This window comes from Erinaceus europaeus, chromosome 15 (genome assembly GCF_950295315.1).
Source record: "Erinaceus europaeus chromosome 15, mEriEur2.1, whole genome shotgun sequence".
NCBI classification, from domain to species: Eukaryota; Metazoa; Chordata; class Mammalia; order Eulipotyphla; family Erinaceidae; genus Erinaceus; species Erinaceus europaeus.
In genome coordinates, this window is record NC_080176.1 from 14,890,506 (window position 1) to 14,912,449 (window position 21,944).

A 21,944-nucleotide genomic window follows, 5' to 3' on the forward strand; every position below is an offset into this window, starting at 1 on the left:
GTTTTTCCCATTGAGATAAGTTATTGATTTTTAATGTGTGCAGCACCTGTGGCCAGAGATGTGAACTAGAACACCTGTCTCTCCAGAGGACAAGTAGGTCTTACCTCAATTTTCAGGCTGTCATGTTCCACTGTAAAATCAAGTCTGGAAGGAGCAACATCAAAGGTGATCCTCTCCCCTCTATAGAAGGGAATCTAGAAAGAAGAAACTGTTAATTACCGAGAACCAATAACATGAGTCAGTCATCAATACTAATGATTGATCCAGCTGCCCACAAATGACAAGGGGCTCAAGGCAACAGAGAGACTATCAATCATAACCGATACCAATTTGAAAAGAGGAAGGCCTGCACTTTTTCCAGCTCCTCGAAAGGCCAAAATCTCATCTTAAGTGACTACTAGAGAAAACGCTCAAAAGACTGCAAGCCTACAACTTATTTCTGTAATACCCGATTGACACCTGCACTTATTGGGTCTGAGCAGTCCCAGGCATAAACAGAAAGGAGGTCTCCTTCACTCACCACTGTGTAGTCTCCACTTGACAAGGAATAGAAAGAGAAGGAGCCATCTTCCTTGGAGACGACGTGGCACAGATATACCAGACTCTCATCTTGGGGTTGGAAACCAGGCACTGGGGAAATGTTGCAGCCCAGCACATCCTATACCAAACAAGAAAAACAAAGACAAGAACTTCCTTCACTTACATGCTATGATTACCACAGTCACACTCTATGAAAACTTCCGTAAGTTTTATGTCATAATATATATTACCAGACATGAAAGAAGAAAAAAAAATATCCTCACATTCAAGTTAAAAGGGGGCACAGTCCTCTGAGAAAAAACACAACTGTCCTTCCCTACAATGAGGTCACTGATATGTATACAAAAAAACGCTGGGACCGGGTGGTGGTACACCTGGGTAAGCACACATGTTACAGTGCACAAGGACCCGGGTTTGAGCCCCTGGTCCCCACCTGAGTAGGAAAGCTTTGCAAGTGGTGAAGCAGGACTGTAGGTGTCTCTCTTTCTCTCTCCCTCTCTATCACCCCTACCCTCTTGATTTCTGACTGTCTCTATCCCATAAAGATAATTAAAAAATTAAAAAAAAAAAAAAAAAAAAAAAAAAAGAAAAAAGAAAATGCTGCATGGAGAAAAATTCACTGTGAACAGCAGCAGGGAAAACTCTATGGGCGATGTGGATGATAGAGAAGTGCTATGGAATCCCTCCTGTACTGTCTCAAAAAAAAAAAAATTGAATTCAGGAGAAATATCTCACAAGTTAGGGGGTGTGCCTTTCCAGCCACATGGCCTAGGGTCAAACCCCAGCACTATCTGGGATGATACTGTGGCACCTAAAGAAGATCCAGTGCTACAGTGTCTCTGAGAAAAAAAAAAAAAAAAGCCGATGCAGAAGCAGTGAAGCAGTGAAAGTGAACATGTAAGGCCCTCGCTATGGGGGAAAAAAAATGAGTAACACAAACATAGGTCTGAGGACATACTCAGTAGTAGGTTCACACCACACTGATATATAAAAGAAGAAGAAGAAGAAAATCCTGCTCAGGGTGGCTGGGCAGAGACACACCTGAGCATACATAGTACTATGTGCAAGGTTCCAGTTCAAATCCCCGTTTCAACTTGCAGCAGGGAAGCTTGACAAGTGGTGAACTAGGTATCTCCATTTTTATCTCCCCTCCACTCTCTGTCCTATCCAGTAAAATGGGAGGGGGGGAAGGGAAGGCCACCAGGAACAGTGGATTGGTAGTCATCAAGCCCCAAAGATAATGCTAAAGGCAAAAAAAAAAAAAAAAGCCCTGCTCAGGAAGGCAAGTAAGTGGCCCAAGTCCACACAGATAGTAACTGGAAGAGCTGGGATTTATCTCATTCTGTGTCTGCTTAAAGTCAGAGCCTGTTGTGCTGACTATGGGCCCCAGATCAAATTAATGGGGTTTACAGTTAACAATATTTATATACTTTTCCCGTATTTGGGAGCTACTCTCTTCCCTGATCCAGCTTTCTAGTCCTTTTTCCAACTATGACACCATCCCCTCAGACAATACCTTAGATCACCTGCATATTAGATGTCAGGCACAGGCAAAAACTAGTTGAGTAATGGGTCCACTGGAATATACCTAAAATAGACCTACCAGCTCTTTCCAAAACAGAGACCCTAAATCTTCATCCACAATATTCCAGCCTTTAGGTTCATTATTAGTCAACAATTTGTTAGCTTTATATCTTAACTCTTTTTCAGCCACCAGGTTTCAGATGCTACCATGATGCCAACCTGACTTCCCTGGGCAGATGACCCCACCAATGTGTCCTAGAGTCCCACCTCCCCAGACCCATGCCACACTAGGGAAAGAGAGACAGGCTGAAAGTATGGATCAACCTGCTAACACCCATGTTCAGAAGGGAAGCAATTACAGAAATCAGACCTTCCACCTTCTGCACTCCATAATGATCCTGGGTCCATGCTCCCAGAGGGTTAAAGAATAGGAAAGCTATCAGAGGAAGGAAGAGGAATATGGGGTTCTGGTGGTGGGAATTGTGTAGAACTGTACCCCTCTTATCCTATAGTCTTGTCAGTGTTTCTATTTTATAAACAAACAAACAAACAAATAAAAAAGTCAGAGCCTGTGTCCTTTCCATTGAACCTCACTGCCTCCCAGTGAATGTCTTGGGAGCCAACTGAGACCTGCAATGCTAACACTGTAAATCAACCATGACCTGCATTTTAAACAGCATGTCTTCATCTGGCAGCCCCAATCACCCCGCCCTTTTGTTCTTCACTTTTCTTTGCTTACCTCTTTGGACACTAAAGATGAAAAGAGAAGAAATTTCACTCCTTTCATGGGTTCACCATCACTTCGGACAGAGCCAGACACGTTGTACCCTGCCACAATGAGGGGACTGGCAGCGTTGGCATTGGAGTTGGTTACTCGCACTGTGGTGCTGGCCTGTAAGATTTTAACTTGTGAGAAAATTAAATACTAGAGGAAGGCCAGAAGAAAGTTTACCCTGAAGCACACATACTTTACCATTCAATAGGACTCAGGTTTAAGCCCCAAGCACCACACACAGGAGAGCCATGAATGGCACCAGGACATGCTCCATGAACAGAGGAACAGCACTGCTGTTGTTATCCTCTATTCCCAACTCCCCCATCTCTATTTGAAATTAAGAAAGAAATACTGGCAAAGTGTTTAACATGAAGACATGCTCCAGTCAATTAAAATACTAACTGGAAGGAGGTACAGAGCACATATTATCATGCACAAGGACTCAGGTTCATATCCCAGGTCCCAAGCTGCAGGATAAGAAACTTCACTTACAGTAAGTCAGTGCTCCAGCTGCCTCTCTCTCTCTCTCTGTCTCCCTTTACTTCCCCCTTCCCTTTCAAATTCATTAATTATTATAAAAAGAAAAACTAAGTGGGAGAAAAGTAGCACAGGAAACTACATATGTAGTATCAACACAACCTCTTTTTCTTGGTATGGCCAGGGTCTTGCACATCACAATTTTGCCTCTCTGGGCCTCCTTTTTCATTTAGATAAGACAGAGATAGGGAGACAGACAGACATCACACATAGCACCAGAAGTTCGCTCAGTGCCATTGCAGCATTATTCACGTGATACCAGACTCAAACCCAGGCCACATGCATGGCAAGGCAAATGCCCTAGCCCAGTGAACTATTTCTCCAGTCTCATAACTTTTTTTAAAATAAGAAAATCAGGAGTCAGGCAGTAGCGCAGTAGGTTAAGCGCACCTGGGGCAAAGCACAAAGACCAGTCTAAGGATCCCAGTTCAAGCTCCTGGCTCCCCACCTGCAGGGGAGTCACTTCACAGGCTGTGAAGCAGGTCTGTAGGTGTCTTATCTTTCTCTCCCCTCTGTCTTCGCTTCCTCTCTCCATTTCTCTCTGTCCTATCTAACAACAGTGACATCAATAACTACAATAAAAAACAAGGGCAACAAAAGGGAAAATAAATTTTAAAAAATATGCAAAATCAAGAGAAAGGGTGACACAGCAACGAATGTGATGATACCAATGATAGCCAAATTATGGGGGGACATGTTACATCTATCTATCAACGCCTACCTTTAAAAGTTTCTCATCTTGTTTCTGTTCCTATATGCTTTTATATCTGCCCCCCCCTTTTTGTTCTTAAGCGAGTATGCTTTACTTTTCTCCCAAGTTTAGTGGTATATAAGAATATGCATTTAGATTTTAAACATTAATTAATTAATTAATTAATTGATTTTTACCAGAGCACTGCATAGCTCTGGTTTATGGTGGTACAGGGAATCAAACCTGGGACCTTAGAGCTTCAGGCATGAAAGTCTTTTGCAGAACCATTATGCTATCTCCCTTTTTCAAGCATATACTTTTTTTTTTCCTACCATTTTGTTTTCTTTTCTTTTATTATTTATTTTCCTTTTTGTTGCCTTTGTTGCTTTATTGTTGTAGTTATTATTGTTGTTATTGATGTCATCACTGTTGGATAGGACAGAGAGAAATGGAGAGAGGAGGGAAGACAGAGAGGGGGAGAGAAAGATAAGACACCTGCAGACCTGCTTCACTGCCTGTGAAGCGACTTCCCTACACGTGGGGATCTGGGGGCTTGAACCAGGATCCTTACGCTGGTCCTTGCACTTGGTGCCACGTGTGCTTAACCCACTGCACTACTGCCCGACCCCCAGCGTATACCTTTAAGCTTTCCTGTTATATACAACATTCATAGGGAAAAGTACACATAGTCTACCTGTGCAATGCAGTGATTTCCCCAAGCTAGAATACACCATATACAGAACAAGCACCCAAAGATCCCCTCACTTTCATTTTCAGCCACCAACCCCAAAAGGATGATCACTATCTTTGCTGTTTAACAGCTTTTGAAACACAGTATTTATTACATTAACAAACTCTGTATGTGAATCAACAATGTGAGCCTTTCAGTTTACTCAATTTCTATTGTGTAAGTCACTAAGTTTTAAACATTTTTAAACATTTTTAAAGCCCTGAAGACCTAAAGTCATAAGCAATATACAGATACATTAGTCTGTGTGAAACCCCATGATCAATTATAAATGCACAAAACCTGAATACTGATTCTGATGCTTTAGCAAGAGTGAAGACTCAAAATTGGTATAAAAGCTCACATGGCAAAGTATCATTAGAGAGACAAGGGAAAGATAGTGGTGTTAGTCAGAGTTGAACCTGGGTCACATACATGACAAAGCGGAGCACTATATCTTGCTGGCCCTAGCATTAGGCTTTGTTTTTCTCCTTTTTTGTTGCCCTCCCTCCCTTTTTTTATTGTTGTTGTGGTTATTATTATTTTTTCATAAATATTTATTTATTCATTCCCTTTTGTTGCCCTTGTTTTATTGTTGTAGTTTTTTTTTAATATTTATTTATTAATGAGAGGGATAGGAGAGAGAAAGAACCAGACATCACTCTGGTACATGTGTTGCCAGGGATTGAACTCAGGACCTCATGCTTGAGAGCCCAACACTTTATCCATTGTGTCATCTCCCGGACCACTGTTACAGTTTTATTATTGTTGTTGTTACTGATGTCATCATTGTTGGATAGGACAGAGAGAAATGGAGAGAGGAGGGGACGACAGAGAGGGGGAGAAAAAGATAGACACCTGTAGACCTGCTTCACCGCCTGTGAAGCAACCCCCCTGCAGGTGGGGAGCTGGGGTCTCAAACTGGGATCCTTAGGTCAGTCCTTGCACTTTGCAACATGTGCACTTAACCTGCTGTGCTTCTGCCCAGCCCCCGAATTTGGCTTTTAACTGTAGTTATATGTACCTCTGGTGTATTCATTATTGCTGAAATATAGAATTCTACCATGTGGTGAAACAACAGCCTTGTCTCGTAATGGACATTTAGGATGTTTACAATATTCTGCTTTTACAAACAAAACTGCAATAAACATTCTTAAACATTCTCGTTGGGCACGTGTACAACAGTTTCTAGAATGTTAAGTATATTTATCTGCTGCTATTTCAGACTACAAAAAGAATAACACCAATCTCATCAGGTCCTTCTGTTGTTGATTTAGTTTAAAATACACAGCTAATAACAGACTGGTTTCACAGCAGGAAGGCAACAATATTGTCACCTAATGTTGAAACCAGCGTAAGTAACATCTGTTATGGTGAGAGTTTTACCTTATAAACACCACCAAATAACAACATCGTTGCTTTTTCACTGACTTCCAGAAAAACAACAAGCTCAAGTCACATTCTGGGAAGAAGCACCCCCCCAGTCGTCCCCAATTCTACACACTGTTTGGCAGTTACAGACAGAACTGAAATGCTCACCTCTTTCAATGCCCAGGTTGGGTGAGTTGCAAGAATTTCATAATCTCCAGGAAGAACTTTGAAAAATGCAAACCTAGGAAACACAAAATATCATGTATCTTTTTCCGAACCACTCAAATACTGAGTTTTTGACAAATACTAGAGGCAGAAGAAAGTCATATTATCACACTTTCACTAGCATAAATCAAACGCAGTCCTCACCATGCAAATCTGTAAGACAGCGCTTATATGGCCCTTCCTGTGCACAGGACAGGTGTTCTTTGTGCTGACAGGAAGGAGGGCTGGGGATTTCCCTTAATCTCTAGGGCTTTTGGCTTAAATAAAAAAAAAAAAAAAATTTTAAAGGGCACCATACCTTCACGTGGACAAGTTATATAACATTCATGTGAGGTTTTTTTTTTTTTTTTTTTGGTCTGGTTATTGAATACTTCTCTTCAGGAGTAAGAGCAGAGTTATGGCATATAAGGTAAAGAGGACAGAATCTGGTGTCTTAGGTTCTTTTTTTATTATTTTTATTTATTTATTATTGGATAGAGGCAGAGAAATTAAGAGTGGTTGGGGGAGATAGTGAGACAGAGACATCTGCAGCACTGCTTCACCACTCCTGACGCTATACCCTGCAGGAGGAGATGAGGGGCTTAAACCTGCATCCTTGTGCACTAATGTGTGCGCTTAACCAGGTACACCACTGCTTGGCCCTGGGCCTTAGGTTTTCATGTGCTCTATCACTGAGCCTCAAGTGAGTTTGCGTCTCAGAGCACCACTCAGCTGGGGATAGAGCCAGGGACTTTATCACGCAAGTCCTTTGTGCCACCTCAGCATTACCCTTTCAAACCATGAAGTGACATAGGTCTTAGACATAAAAAGGCAGGAAAGGGGAAAAGAAGCTTCCAAAGGAATAGAAGTGGGAAGGAAGGCGTCTCTATAAAAAAACATAAAGGACAAGACCTATCTGAGAGACTAGAGTCAAGATTAACACAAGATGAAAGAATGACTTCAGCAGCTAACACAAGAAGAGGGTGGGGCAAATGATAATAAGCTTCAAATAGTGTACAAAAGAGTTCAGATCCTTTATCTGAAACAAAAACAAGCCATTCTGGACTCTGGAAAAAAGCAGCTGAGTGCGATTATATAAGGAGCTACAAGCAAGCCAAGACCAGAGTGAAATGCACCAGGATTGGAACACATTTGACCCTTTATATTTCTAAAGCATCAAATAATTAAAGCTAATTCTGGTGATCTATAAAAAGCACTCAATTTCTACTTCTGTGGTAATACTTTATTATACAGAATACTACCTATGACAGCTGAATAGGGCTTAGTTTCTTTAAGATTTAGCTTCTGTTTTGTGTTCATAGTACCCCAGCTCTGCCAAAGACTATCATTTTTTTTCTTAGTGCAAATGAAAGAGATGCAGAAAGCTCAAGTCTCAGAGGTTGGGTGGTAGAGCAGCGGGTTAAGTGCACATGGTGCAAAGCACAAGGATCCCAGTTCTAGCCCCGGCTCCCCATCTGCAGAGGAGTCGCTTCACAGGCAGTGAAGCAGGTCTACAGGGGTCTGTCTTTCTCTCCCCGTCTTCCCCTCCTCTCTCCATTTCTCTCTGTCCTATCAACAACAATGACATCAATAACAACAATAATAATAACCACAACGATAAAACAAGGGCAACAAAAGGGAAAGAAAATAACCTCTAGGAGCAGTGGTTTCGTGGTGCAGGCACTGAGCCCCAGCAATAACCCTGGAGGCCAAAAAAAAAGAAAGCTCAAAAGCTCAAGTCTCTCTTCCCAACAAGGTCATAGCAAATAACGTGACCAGAAAAAATTCAAGCTCTACATTCCTTAGACAAAGCAGGGGTGGAGAGGCATCAATCAAGTAAATGAAAAATAATTTCACTAACCATTCAAAAAGCGGGTGATTTGGGATTGGGCGGCTGCACACTTGGTTAAGCATACATGTTACAATTCAGATTCAACACCCACCCATCCCCACTTGCAGGAGTAAGCTTTGTAAGTGGTATAGCAATGCTGTCTCTCTTTTCCTCTCCCTATTTCCTCCCCTCTTGATTTCTGTCTGTATCAAATAAATAAAAACATATTAAAAATCGAATGATTTACTGACACTTCATAAAATAACTTCTATTTTGCAATTTAGTAATTTTGGTGTTTCAAAGTACTCTAACTTGAAGGCTTTTAAGATTATTAGTTGAAATTAATCTTGCTCTCGTTCATGTTTATATAATTTAGTGATATAAATCTGTTAAAAATGGTTTGAATTTGGCTCAACATGGCTAGCTATCAACAGGTAATAACAAGTTGCAACTGTAAAATGATCTTTAAAAATTGTATTTGAGGGGAGTCGGGTGGTAGCGCAGCGGGTTAAGCGCACATGGCACAAAGCCCAAGGACCAGCATAAGGATCCTGGTTAGAGCCCCGGCTCCCCACCTGCAGGGGAGTTGATTCATAGGCAATGAATGAAGCAGGTCTGCAGGTGTTTATCTTTCTCTCCCCCTCTGTCTTCCCCTCCTCTTTCCATTTCTCTCTGTCCTATCCAACAATGACAACATCAATAACAACAATAAAAAGACAACAAATGCAACAAAAAGGGAAAATAAATAAAATTTAAAAAAATATTTAATTGTATTTGAGGGACCAAGTGGTGGCACAACTGGCTAAGTATATGTATTACCATGCACAAGGAACGGAGATGAAGCACCCAGTCCTCCCGTAGGGGAAAAGCTTCAGGAGTTGTGAAGTAGTGCTACAGTTGCCTCTCTGTCTCTCTCTCCTCTCCCTCTCAATTTCTCTGTTCCATCAAATAAAAAAATTAAGTTTAAAAAAAATTTTTTTTCTTTTCTTTTTTTGCCTCCAGGGTTATTGCTGGGCCTGCATTACTAATCTATTGCTCCTGGAGCTATTTTTCCCATTTTGTTGCCCTTGTTGTGGTTGTTATTGTTGTTATAGCTGTTGTTGTTGGACAGAACAGAGAGAAATCGAGAAAGATAGGGAAGAAAGAGAGGGGGAGAGAAAGACAGACACCTGCAGACCTGCTTCACTGCCTGTGAAGGGGCCTAACTGTGGGTGGGGAGCCAGGGGCTCAAACCGGGATCCTTAAGCCAGTCCTTGCACCTTGTGGGCTTAACCCGCTGCACTACCGCCCGACCCCCTTACTCTTTTTTATCAGAGCACTGCTCAGCTCTGGCTTGTGGTGGTACAGGAGATTAAGCCTTGAAGCCTCAGGCATGAGAGTCTGTTTGCATAACCATTATGTTTTCTCCCCCACACTTGAACTAGTATTTTTAAAGCACATATTCCATGCCAGGTAGTGTTGACTAAGATTAGTTTAACCTTCCCAATAACCTCAATAGATAGGTTCTGTAATTACCCTCATTTATAAACTGAGACCCATATACATTAAGCAACTTTCTCTGGGTAAAACAACCATCAAATGGAGAAACCAGGATTCAAACCCATAATCAGTCCCCATGGACAAGGACCTATATTCTCACCCAAGGCCCCTACCAGCAGAGGGAAGCTTCAAAGTTGTGGAGCAGTGCTACAGGTGTCCTCCCTCTCTGTCTTCTATTAAAACAAGCAAAAAAGGAGTATACATTACCAGAATCAGTCTCAAACCATGAAATGAAGACCTACTGTGTCAGGCGCTGCAGTAGGTACTTTATGGGCATGGTCTCATGTTAAGTTTTAAATGGTTCCCATTTTATAGATGAGGAACTTGAGCTCCAGAAGAGCATGTACGTGCCCAAATCTGATGTGAATCCAGGCCTCCCCTCCCCTCCCTTCCCTTTCTTCACAGTCCTGCTCTAGGGATGAGGCAGGGTGACTCAGGCACAACTCACTTTCCGCCAGGTTGAGTGACTGTGGACTGGATTTTTGCGTCAGTGCCTGTGTTCCTCAGAGACACTTGAACTCCTGCAGGCCCCAGGGGCTGCCCTTTGCTGAGAACCTGTGTGGAGAAGCATGTTAGGGTCCAGCCTGGCTATCACATCCTCCTCTCAACAGCACTGACCATCCTGCTCATGTTTCCCACTGGAGTTCATCACCTGGTCTACGTCAAGAGACCTCTAAGAAGATGATAGACCAGCCTAGGAGATGGCTCAGTAGAAAAATCCCCAGCATTGGATGTACCAGAGTGAAGGTCTGGTTCTCTCTTGTGAATAAATAGACAAATAAATGAAGCTTTTTTAAAATGATAGAAAATATGACTGCCCTTCCCAAGGAAGGCTAAATAGTTACAGGAAAGAACAGCTAATAGCAGGGGTGGTTGAGTACACACATGACCATGCTTAACGCCTAGGTTCAAGTCCCCATTTGTCAATTACAAGGGGGAAGCTTCATGAGAGGTCAAGCAGATCTGCAGATGTCTCTCTTTCTCACTCTCGCTCTTCACTCAATTTCTCCCTGTCCTATCTAATAAAAAAAGAAAGAAAAAAAAAGCAGGGGAAATGGAAAATGGCTAGCAATTACCCTAGCAAGCCCTAGCAATAACCCTGGTGGCACCAAAAATAAAAATAGTCAAATAACTAACCCTTTGTTTCAGAGAAGCTGAGACATACGCTAAAGAGGCATCCCATTATCTGATAAACCACCAAGAAAAATAAAATATATATATATGCCTCCACCCTCATCTAATAAGAAACCCACATGTAACATCAGGAGCAGAGGACTCAATTCTCAATGTAAAGATCAAGTTAGGGTAATGGTACCACAAAGAAAAGGATAGGGTGGAAATTTGGTCATTTCAACCTTGGTGCAAGATGGTAGAAAGAAAACAATCTGTCCCAAGTAGAGGCCACCTGTGGCATTTATATGTTAACAGCAGAAGAATAACCAGCAACCTAGGCCTGACTCAAACATCAAAGGTGGTCAGGAGGTGGTGCAGTGGATAAAGCATTGGACTCTCAAGCATAAGGTCCTGAGTTTGATTCCCAGCAGCACATGTACCAGAGTGATGTCTGGTTCTTTCTCTTTCTCCTCCTATCTTTCTCATTAATAAATAAAGTATTTTTTAAACTAAAATAAAAGTCCCCTGGGGTTGGGTGGTGGCACACATAGTACTAAGCACAAGGATCCCCGCAAGGATCCCAGTTCAATCCTCCACCTGAGGGGGATCACTTCACAAGCAGTAACACAGGTCTACAGTTATCTTTCTCTCTCCCTTTCTATCTCCCCTTCCCCTCTCAATTTCTCTCTATCCTATCCAATAAAATGGGGAAAAAATGGCCACCAGGAGCAGTGGATTTGTAGTGCAGGCACCAAGTCCCACTGATAACCCTGGAGGCAAAAAAAAAAAAAAAAAAAGTCCCCTACAGTTGAAACACAATGTCATCAAGTTTCCAGACATGTGTGAAGCTCATCTGTGGGTTCCCTATGGTCTCAGAATCCTCACATTGAAAAGTTCTGCTTTTCAAAGTAAGAAAAGACACAGCATATACTACAAAGAAAAAACTAAAAATAAAGTTTGGGAACCAAACCTTTCCATTCACAGAGAAGCCAGTGAACACAAAGTTGATGTCCCCACCCTTTGTGCAGATGTCACTGACGCCATCCACGTACAGTTCCACATTGGTTGGCTCTAAGTAGGGCAGGGTGAAAACAAGACATGGAACAAGGTTAGTCCCAGGAGATGATGAAAATGTCTAAATAAAACACATTTCTGTGGTAAGCTTCTAACTTATTTTTGAGCACTTAATATACTCATGTGGTTCAAAATCCAAAGGAACAAAAAGGTATATGGTGAAGAGTCCCCCACCCTACCTCCAGTCCCAAGAGGATAGTGTTAACTGCAGGATACACATGGTTTGTTTTTATTGCTACCAAAATTATTGCCAGAGCTTAGTGCCAGCACTACAAATCCACCACTCCCAGTGGCTATTTTTCTCCCTCCCTCCCTTCCTTTCAATATGACAGGTAGAAATTGAGAAGAGGGGGCTGGGCAGTAGTACACCAGGCTAAGCACACATAGTACCAAGCGTAAGGACCCGCAAAAGGGTCCCAGTTCAATCTCCCAGCTCCCCACCTAAGGGGGGGGTGGGGGTGGGATCACTTCACAAGTGGTAAAGCAGGCCTGCATGTGTCTATCTTTCTCCCTACCCCTCCTTCCCCTCTCAATTTCTCTCTGTCCTATCCAATAAAAAAATGGAAAAAATGGCCTCTAAGAGCACTGAATTCATAGCCCTGGTACCAAGGCCCAGAGGTAACCCTGGAGGCAACAACAACAACAAAAAGAGTGGTCTGGGAAGTGGTATAGTAGATAAAGCATTGAACTTTCTTTTCATTTTTGGCTGCAAGAGTTATTGCTGGGGCTCAGTGCCTGCACTACAAATCTACTGCTCCTGGAGGCTATTTTTTCCCATTTTGTTGCCCATGTTATTGTTATTATAGTTGTTGTTGTTGGATAGGACAGAGAGAAACTGAGAGAGAAGACAGAGAGGCCGAGAGAAAGATAGACACCTGTAGACCTGCTTCACCACTTGTGAAGCAACCCCCCTGCAGGTGGGGAGCCAAAGGCTTGAACCAGGATCCTTACACGGTCCTTGTGCTTCACGTCATGTGCATTTAACTTGGTGCACTACCACCCAGCCCCCAGCATTGGACTTTCAAGTATGAGGTCCTGAGTTCAGTTCCCGACAGTACATGTACCAGTGGTGTCTGGTTCTCTCTCTTCTCCAATCTTTATCATAAATAAATAATTATTTTTTAAAAATGGATGAATGAAAGAAAAAGAAATTGAGAGGGAAGAGGGAGATAGGGAAAAACAGAGACACCTGCAGACCAGCTACACTGCTCCTGAAACCTCCCCCCTGTAGGCGGGGAGTAGGGGACTTGAACTTAGGTTCTTACACATGGTAATGTGTATGCTCAGCCAGGTATGCCACTGCCCGGCCTTCCAGTGTGATTTACTTTTAGAACAATCTTTCAGTCAAGCTGTAGCTCAGCGTCCCACTGAAAATTAACTAAGCATTTTTTTTTCCATCACCAGGATTTCTTTAGGGTTTTGCACTTGTGTAATTCCACTGCTCCCAACTGACTCTTCTTTTTTCCAGAGAATGAAAAGGAGGAACGGGAAGAGAAGGGAAAGAGGGGCAAGACAGCACTGAGAGAGTCCAGGAGAGGAGAGACAAGACAGCACCACCCCCCCTCTAGTGAGAGCTTTCCCTTTGCATGGTGCTCCCATGTGATGTCTGGGGGCTTAAATTCAGGTCCTCGGGAGTTAGGCAGTAGTGCAACGGGTTAAGTGCATGTGCTGCGAAGCGCAAGGACGGGCATAAGGATCTCAGCTGGAGCTGCCGGTTCGAGCCCCCGGCTCCCCACCTGCAGGGGAGTCGCTTCACAGGCGGTGAAGCAGGTCTGCAGGTGTCTATCTTTCTCTCTCCCTCTCTGTCTTCCCTTCCTCTCTCCATTTCTCTCTGTCCTATCCAACAACAACATCAACAACAACAATAAAAAAGTTAAAAAAAAAATAGTAATTCAGGTCCTCAAGTTATCCCGTGATCTACCTCATAGCCCTCATACTAAACAGTTTTGCTTACTGAATGCTTACCACAGGTAAGGTACCAATTTAAGTGTATTTAGTCCTCACAACTATCTTTCTTCTTTACTTTCTTAAACCACAGCACTGCTCAGGCTTATGATGGTGCTAGGGATTGAACCTGGCATCCTAGGAGTCTCAGGTATAGAAGTCTTGTATAGCCATTATGCTGCCCTCCTGGTCAGCAGTCTTTATAACTATCTTAAAAGGGAAGTGACAATAACTGAAATTTATTGGGAGGAGGAGCAAATTGAGACACAAAAAGGTTCATGGATATCCCAAAGTCACAGAGCCTGTAGGTAATAGAGCTCCAACTCATCTCCCCCACCAGACCTCCAGATGTGTCCCGCAGACCGATTACATGTTACCAGTGATTCACTGAAAACAATTCAGAGAAGCTGAACAAGAAACCATCCTGGGACAGGAACTATGTCTCTTCTGCAAAAATATAGTCTCCAGAGGAAGAGGGGAAAAAAACACCAATTTCACAAACCACAAGAGAAGTGGCAGGCAAGCTGGGGCAGCAGCAGAGGGAAGACTAACAGGTTTGATGCCAGGTACACCACATATGCTGAAGTGATGCTCTGATTCTTTCCTTCTCTCAGTAAGTTAACAAATAAATCTCTAGTGAGTCCCTAATACTTTCTTTTTTTTTCCTTGCCTCCAGGGTTACTGCTGGGGCTCAGTGCCTGTACCACAAATCCACTGCCCCTGGAGGCTATTCCTCCCTTTTTGTTGCCCTTGTTGTTTTATCATTGTTGATGTTATTGCTGTCGTTGTTGTTGGATAGGACAGAGAGAAATGGAGAGAGGATGAGAAGACAGAGAGGAGGAAAGAAAGATAGACACCTGCAGACCTGCTTCACCGCCTGTGAAGCAACTCCCCTGCAGGTGGGGAGCCAGGGGCTTGAACCGGGATCCTTACAAAGGTCCTTGCACTTCGTGCCACCTGCGCTTAATCTGCTGTGCTACGGCCCGACCCCCTTTTCCTTCTTTATATTTGATAGGACAGAGAGGAACTAAGAGGGAAGGGGGAGCTAAAGAGAGAGAAAGAAAAACACCTGCAACACTGCTTCACTGCTTGTGAAGCTTACCCCATGCAAGTGGAGACTGGGAGCTTGAGCTCTGGTCTTTGAGCACAGTAACAAGTGCACTCAGCTAGATGCAACACCACCTGACCCCTGAGTCCTTAATATTTTGATAGCCCACACACTCCATCACTTTTAAACTAATTTTTAGCATTTAATCTAATTCTTTACGGAGAATGTCTGGTTATTCAATTAACTTACCAAAACTCCACCCTAGAGGAGGTTCAATCTTCAAAATAAAATCTCCCTAAAAAGGGAAAAAGGTTAAAAGAATGAAAACTTATTAAGTTTTAATCTATCAGTAGAAGTTTTCTAGGTGAATTGAAAGCCCAAAAGGAAGCAGAGTTCCTGTAATGGCAGTATGGTCTATGTCCTCCTCAACTGAAACTGAGCACCAGAAATTCCTCCTTGAAGAAACTTCACAGGTGGGTGGGGTAGACAGCATGATGGTTGTACAAAGAGACTCTCATGTATGAGGCTCCTAAGTCCCAGGTTCAAACCCTTACAGCACCATAAGCCAGAGCTGAGCAGTGCTCTGATAAAAAATAAAAAAAAAAGACTAGGGAGACTAAAATACATATATATAATGTAAATATAAATATATATATATATATATATGAAATTTTAAAGGCACTGATACTAAGTTACCAAATTCTTGATAACAAACATACTGTAAATGAGTCTCCTATTAACCTCTTATATGCCAAGGCTGCAAGTATCACCACTTAATGTTAGTTAACTCCTTAAAACTAGATTCTATACCCTTTTTCTTGAGAATATATTAATTGGAAGGGGGAAAACAGATTTTAAGACAAAGCTAGTCCACCTCTGGAAATCAGGTCTATGTATTTGCATAAAGATAAAGTTCAAAAATATCAGTTACTGTAATGTCTTTTTAAACAGTTGGGAGAGGCCTCTATCACTAGAGAAGTGGTTTAACACTGTTTTGGGTTGACACTGCATACATAAAAAAGCAAGCAGCCAATCTGCATATGCTGATATAGAAAGTGTGCTGAGATATTACCAGAGGCAAAAAGAAAAAAAAATCCTGTTTGATTCCATTTGTTTGGTGGGGGGGGGGGGGCAGCCCCCGCCAGGCAGTGGTGCACCTGGTTAAAAGGCACACATTACAGTGTGCAAAGACACAGGTTCAAGCCCCTGGTCCCCACCTGCAGGGAGAAAGCTTCATAGGTGGTAAAGCAAGCATCTTTAAAGTGTCTGCAGGTGTCTCTATCTCTCCCCCTCTTTATCTCTCTCTTCCCTCTTGACTTCTGGCTATCTCTAGACAATACATAAAGACAATAGAAAATTAAAAAAAAAAAAAAAACACAATGCTGGGGGAGATGGATTGGTGGTAATGCATATGATTTGCAAGCCTGAGGCCCCAGGTCTAATCCTCAGCACTCTGTATACCAGAATCAGTCAGCGCTCTGGCCTCTTTCATAAAAAAATAAGTAAAATAAAATTCAAAAGTATGTCCATTGAGAAGCCAAGAAATAGCTCAACTGGTAGAGTACATATTTTACCATGTGCAAGGACCTAGATTCAGGTGAGCTCCATGCTACAGTGTCTCTTATCCTGTTTCTTTCTCTCTCTTGACATATATATATATATATATATATATCTTACATTGAAAAAAGGGGGGTGGTCTGGGAGGTGGCACAGTGGATAAAGCATCGGACTCTCAAGCATGAGGTCCTGAGTTTAATCCCCAGCAGCACATGCACCAGTGATGTCTGTTTCTCTCTCGCTCTCCTTTCTCATGAATTTATAAATTCTTAAAAAAGAAAAAAAAGGGGGGGGAGTCCACCAGGAGTAGAATCACATAGAAGCAAAACCCTGGAGCGAGCACACACACACAAATCTATGTACACTGGTTATTTTTACAACTTCCTAAGAAATGTGGGATGGCAGTGGAAGTAGGGTGTTAACAGACACTCATCCACGGGTACTACAAACCCTACTTTTTACCAAATATAGATGTGTATGTGCAGTGGTATCCATGGGTATCTGAGTAACTATCAGCACAGAGAAAAAGCAGGTTAGTAGTATGCTTCTCTCAAAGGTCAACACTACAGAAAGGGAGGGAGCTGGGTGGAGGGAATAAAATGTACTTAACATATTTCAAAAGGTATTGAGGTATTTTTTTCACAAAGGTGAAAAAAAAAGGTATTTTTTTCACAAAGCTCATGAAATCCCATATTAGCTATATAAATTTTCCAACAATATTTTAAGTTGCTTGCAAGTACAGGGTTCAGGTAAGCTAGGGTTTCTCATCCATGACACAGTTCACGTGGTAAGGGCTTATGAAGTACAGCAGGATACTTCACTTCATGTCTGGCCTTACTCAACAGATTAACTGTAATACTTGTGTGCGCATGCACACACAGCTGACGCTGCCAAATGGAGACATTTGAGAACCACTTTGTTCAGTCAAACTAACCTGCGGAAATGCCTCAGAACTGCCATATTCCACTTTTACATTTTCAAGACAAGGGAGCATTTGCTCACACAGGGAATGTTCTCCTCCCAGCAGGCTCCACTAATTGCCTCAATCATAAAAGTCTCCCATGCCCTTTCTACTTACCTTATCATACAAGGGGATCATAAAGTAACCATTGTTAGGGGCACAGTCTGTCTGGTATTTCAAAGTCCCATGCTTGGTGTATAGTTTTATCTAGAAAGGAAGGAAATTGGAGAAATTATGATAACTGTCTTTGAAAATCAGCTTTGCACATTCTGCCTGAATCCATTTCTGAGGACCGACTATGCTATGTGGAAAATTTCTTAGATAAAAAACCGTCTGAAGTCAACCCCCAAAATTGTACTTGTCATGTCTTTCTTTACAGTTGATTCCAGCAGTTGTCTATTGTTTCTGGGCTTAAAGTTAATCTCTGGATTTTGCTGCTAGGTGGGTGCTTGTTCAAATGCAGGTTCCTGTGCTCTGATTCTGAACAGACCTGGGCTGAGCGCCGTGAGACTGTATTATTATCCTCAAATGATTGCCAGTTCTCGCTGTAATATTCACCTGGAAACTTTTATTTTCTGCATTTTTCCATTTTCATTCTCAGGACAAAAACATATCAGCAGATACTTCTCCCCAAGAGAAGTATCTTTGTACCCTAAGTGGTCTAAGGTACAAACTATGACTTAATTCAGATGTTCAAGTAACATCTAGTTTCTGCAAACTGTGTGATCTTGAGCCTATTTGAGGTCCAATTTCCTTATGGGTAAAGAAAACCACATTTTAGTGATCCAGGAGAGGGTGCAGTGCACAAGGTATTGGACTGTCAAGTATGAGGTCCCAAGTTCAGTCCCCAGTAGCACATGTATCAGAGTGGTGTCTGGTTCTAGCTCTCCTCCTTTCTCATTAATAAATAAATAAAATATTAAAAAAGAAGAAAAGAAAGAAGGGCAGGGGTAGACAGCATAATGGTTATGCAAAGAGACTCTCATGCCTGAGACTCCAAAGTCCCAGGTTCAATCCCCTGACCACCATAAGGCAGAGCTGAGCAGTGCTCAGGTAAAAAATCAAAAAAAAAAAAATTTTTTTTAATTTTTTAATATTTATTTATTTATTTATTCCCTTTCGTTGCCCTTGTTGCTTTATTGTTGTATTTATTATTGCTGTCGCCATTGGTGGATAGGACAGAGAAATGGAGAGAAGAGGGGAAGACAGAAAGGGGGAGAGAAAGACAGACACCTGCAGACCTGCTTCACTGCTTGTGAAGCAACTCCCCTGCAGGTGGGGAGCCGGGGGCTTGAACTGGGATCCTTAATGCCAGTCCTTGTGCTTTGCGCCACCTGCGCTTAACCCGCTGCGCTACAGCCCGACTCCCTAAAACTTTTTTTTGATTTTTTAAAAAAGAAAAGATAACCACCTTTCACAGTGGCTATACAGATTCAGATCCATACATGAGGCACTTAACAGATTATGAGCATGGAAAAAAATGCAGCCAGTATTATTAGTGGATATCTCTGTGAACAAAATGGCAGTGTAGTGTCATCGGCAGGGCAAAGATTGAATTCAAGGAAAATTCCCTGCAACTACCTACAGGGCTCAACCACTTGGATCTCAGTTTCACATCTATAAAAGGAAATAATTAGGTCAGATTATATCTAAGAGCCTCGCCTCCAAAATCTTAACATTCTGTGACCACAATATGGAAATGACAGTGGTGTTGTATGTTGTTTATAAATAGCAGACCCAATGCACATGCTTTAAATAACAGACTATAAGCCCCCAGAGAGTACAATTATGCTTTCCATGGCCGTGTCCTGTTTTGTACAGTTATATTTAACAAATATTCATTGAGTCGGCTTACAAATCAGAAATTCAGATATTCCAACTTTAGTATAGGGACTGAAAAGTCACTTGTCCTGAAGAACCAGAGAAGGAGACAAATCACATCAGGGAAATATCATAGAGTAAGGGTACCAGACTTGCATACCTGAAGCTCCACAGGTCCCAGGCTGAATCTCCAGCACTACTTACTATATGCCAGAACTGAGTAGTGCTCTGGTATTCTCTCTCACACACACACTATACTGAAGAGAGAGAGACAGAGAGAGAGAGAGAGAGAGAAAACAACAAGGAGATAGGAAGGAAAGAAGGGGGAAGAGGAGCTTTATTGCTACTCAGCCTGAGTTATGGCAACCAAAAGATCAACTGTTTTTCCAGAGAAATGAGGTATCTGATTTTTAATGTGAAATTTCCTGACTGCTAAAGTAACAGCAACCTATTTAATTTTCTTTTTGTAAGATTTTGTCCACTCTGCTTAAAGTACAGCTCTATCTCCACCCAGGCAAAGCTTCAGTATAAGCAAAGAATTACTTGACAATTACTGGCAGAATAAATATACTGTGAAACATAGAATGGAAGAAAGCTCAGGAAGGCAGTTTTACGGGAACACAGAACACCCAGTCAGAAGAATGATTGTGAAATATCTTCATTATTTATATGTCTTTCGTAAACTGTATCCAGGGTGGCCGATATACGTTACTTATGTAAAGTGTCTGGTTTTGCAATCAAGAATTAAGAAAAAATGGCTGATTTCAGACCATGTGGACGAGCTGCCCTGGGAGGGACTCTAGAACACACCTGACAGCAGGTCACGAAGCCTGCCCACTGCTCTCCAGAGCAACAGTGTCCCTAACTAACTGCCTTCTCCCTCCTTCCAAAGCCCCAGAAAAGTGCAAGCTGCAAAAAGGCATTCAAGGGAGCTCCTGAGACGCCCTGGGCGGCAGTCCAGGTGGTGGTGAGGGGACCCAGCAGATCCTAGGGGGCTCACTAAACACCTGGCCTCTTTTTTTTTTTAATTTTTTTATTCCCTTTTGTTGTCCTTATTATTTTATTGTCATAGTCGTTGTTGGATAGGACAGAGAGAAATGGAGAGAGATGGGGAAGGCAGAGATGGGGAGAGAAAAACAAACACCTGCAGACCTGCTTCAACGCCTGTGAAGCTACTCCCCTGCAGGTGGGGAGCCGGGGGCTCGAACCGGGGTCCTTTCGCAGGTCCTTGCCCTTCGTGCCAGCTTCTAAGACAGCCTTGAGGGGTCTCGGTCTCTTGGCATTTCCTTTCTCGAGACCCTTTCTGCTGCCACATCTTCAGCTTGGTGCTGAAGGAGAGGCCCCGTCTCTTCCCACGAGGCAGCTGGGTGCCAACCCCACTGCGCTGACACTCAGCTAAACCACTAAGTGAACGGGGCTTCACAAGGGGACAGACCAGAGGCAGGTCAGGAAGGGCCCCCGCAAGGCAACCGAGTCGCTGACATCTCCCCACATCCCGAGGAAAAGGAGTCCCAGGGGGCCAGGGTCGCTGGGACGGCCATGGAAGTGCTTTAAAAACATCCCGGTTGGTTTGAAGCAGTTTGTTAGAACTTGGGGGGGGGGGGGGTTTCCTCTCAAGTCATCGGATTTGGGGGATAATGTATGTGTGCTCTCGGGGTTCTCGGATATGGGTTTCTCGGATATGGGTTTCAGAGAAAGCTGGGTCTCGGGACTCTGGTTCCGAAAGACCTGAATTTCAAGTTTTGCAGAACTGGGGCGCCCCGTGCCAGAGACTGAGACGGGGAGAGGGGGTGTTAGGTTTTGAAGATCTGGAGTTTGAGTCCCGGTTTTTAAAGACCTGGAGCCTGAAATCTGGGGGGTGGTCTGCGAGCCGGCTCAGCTGGGGGCTGGACTGTCGGTATCTGAAGTTTGGGTCTGGGGGCGTCCGGGTGCCCGCGTGGGGGCGAGCGGAAGCCACGCAGCACCGCCTCAGCCCCGCGCACCACCTGCAGTCCCCGCCGCGTGCGCGGCCCCGGCTCCCCTCGCCCAGGCCCCTTCCAGGTGAGCGCGGAGGGCGGCGGCGAGAAGGGCAGGGGCACCGGCGCGCGGCCCAGAGCAGTGAGCGACCGGCCCGGGTCACACGGCGGCTCGGGCCCGGGCAGCGGGGCGGGCGCTCACCTCGATGAGCGAGTAGTTGATCTCCACGTCGGACTTGACGAAACCCCCGCAGCCCACCACGATGTCCTCGGAACCGCGCGCCGGCGCCACACCGCTCAGCAACAGCAACACCACAGCAGCTGCCACCGACACGGGCCCCGGTGGTCCCGCGCCACGGTAAGCCCGCATGGCCGTCCTCGCCGCCGAGCCTCAGCGTCCCGCCCCTCGCCGCGCGCGCCGTCCGCCGCTTCCTCCTCAGCCGCAGCTGACAGCCCAGGCCCCGCCCCGCCGCCGCCGCGCCTGCGCGCTGCCGCACCGCGCCCCCGCACGGGTCGCACCGGAGGTAAAAGGCGCCCGTGTGTGCCCTCTGGAGTCCTGGAGGACTCCACGCAGGAGCAATCGCAGGCCTGAAACTCACAGTTTTTTTTTTTAATATCTTTATTTATTTATTATTGCCTAGAGACAGATAGAAATTGAGAGGGGATGGGGAAATGAAGAGGAAGAGAGACAGAGAGACACCTGCAGACTTGTTTCACCACTGTTTCCCCCTG

At 43.7% G+C, this 21,944-nt stretch overlaps 1 protein-coding gene across 1 annotated transcript in view; it reads right to left on the minus strand.

Moving 5' to 3' along the window:
• Positions 1-21,666, minus strand: part of LOC103107726 (BOS complex subunit NOMO1) — a 64,072-nt gene extending 42,406 nt beyond the window's left edge. The window contains exons 1-9 of the mRNA XM_007516536.3: positions 21,415-21,666; positions 17,554-17,643; positions 15,168-15,213; positions 11,823-11,923; positions 10,188-10,294; positions 6,334-6,406; positions 2,804-2,956; positions 521-658; positions 105-194 (exon numbers count right to left, since the gene is read on the minus strand). Coding sequence (XP_007516598.1) covers positions 105-194; positions 521-658; positions 2,804-2,956; positions 6,334-6,406; positions 10,188-10,294; positions 11,823-11,923; positions 15,168-15,213; positions 17,554-17,643; positions 21,415-21,582 — 966 coding nt within the window. The 5' untranslated portion in view covers positions 21,583-21,666. The remainder of the gene's footprint in view (positions 1-104; positions 195-520; positions 659-2,803; positions 2,957-6,333; positions 6,407-10,187; positions 10,295-11,822; positions 11,924-15,167; positions 15,214-17,553; positions 17,644-21,414) is intronic.
• Positions 21,667-21,944: the final 278 nt, after the last annotated feature.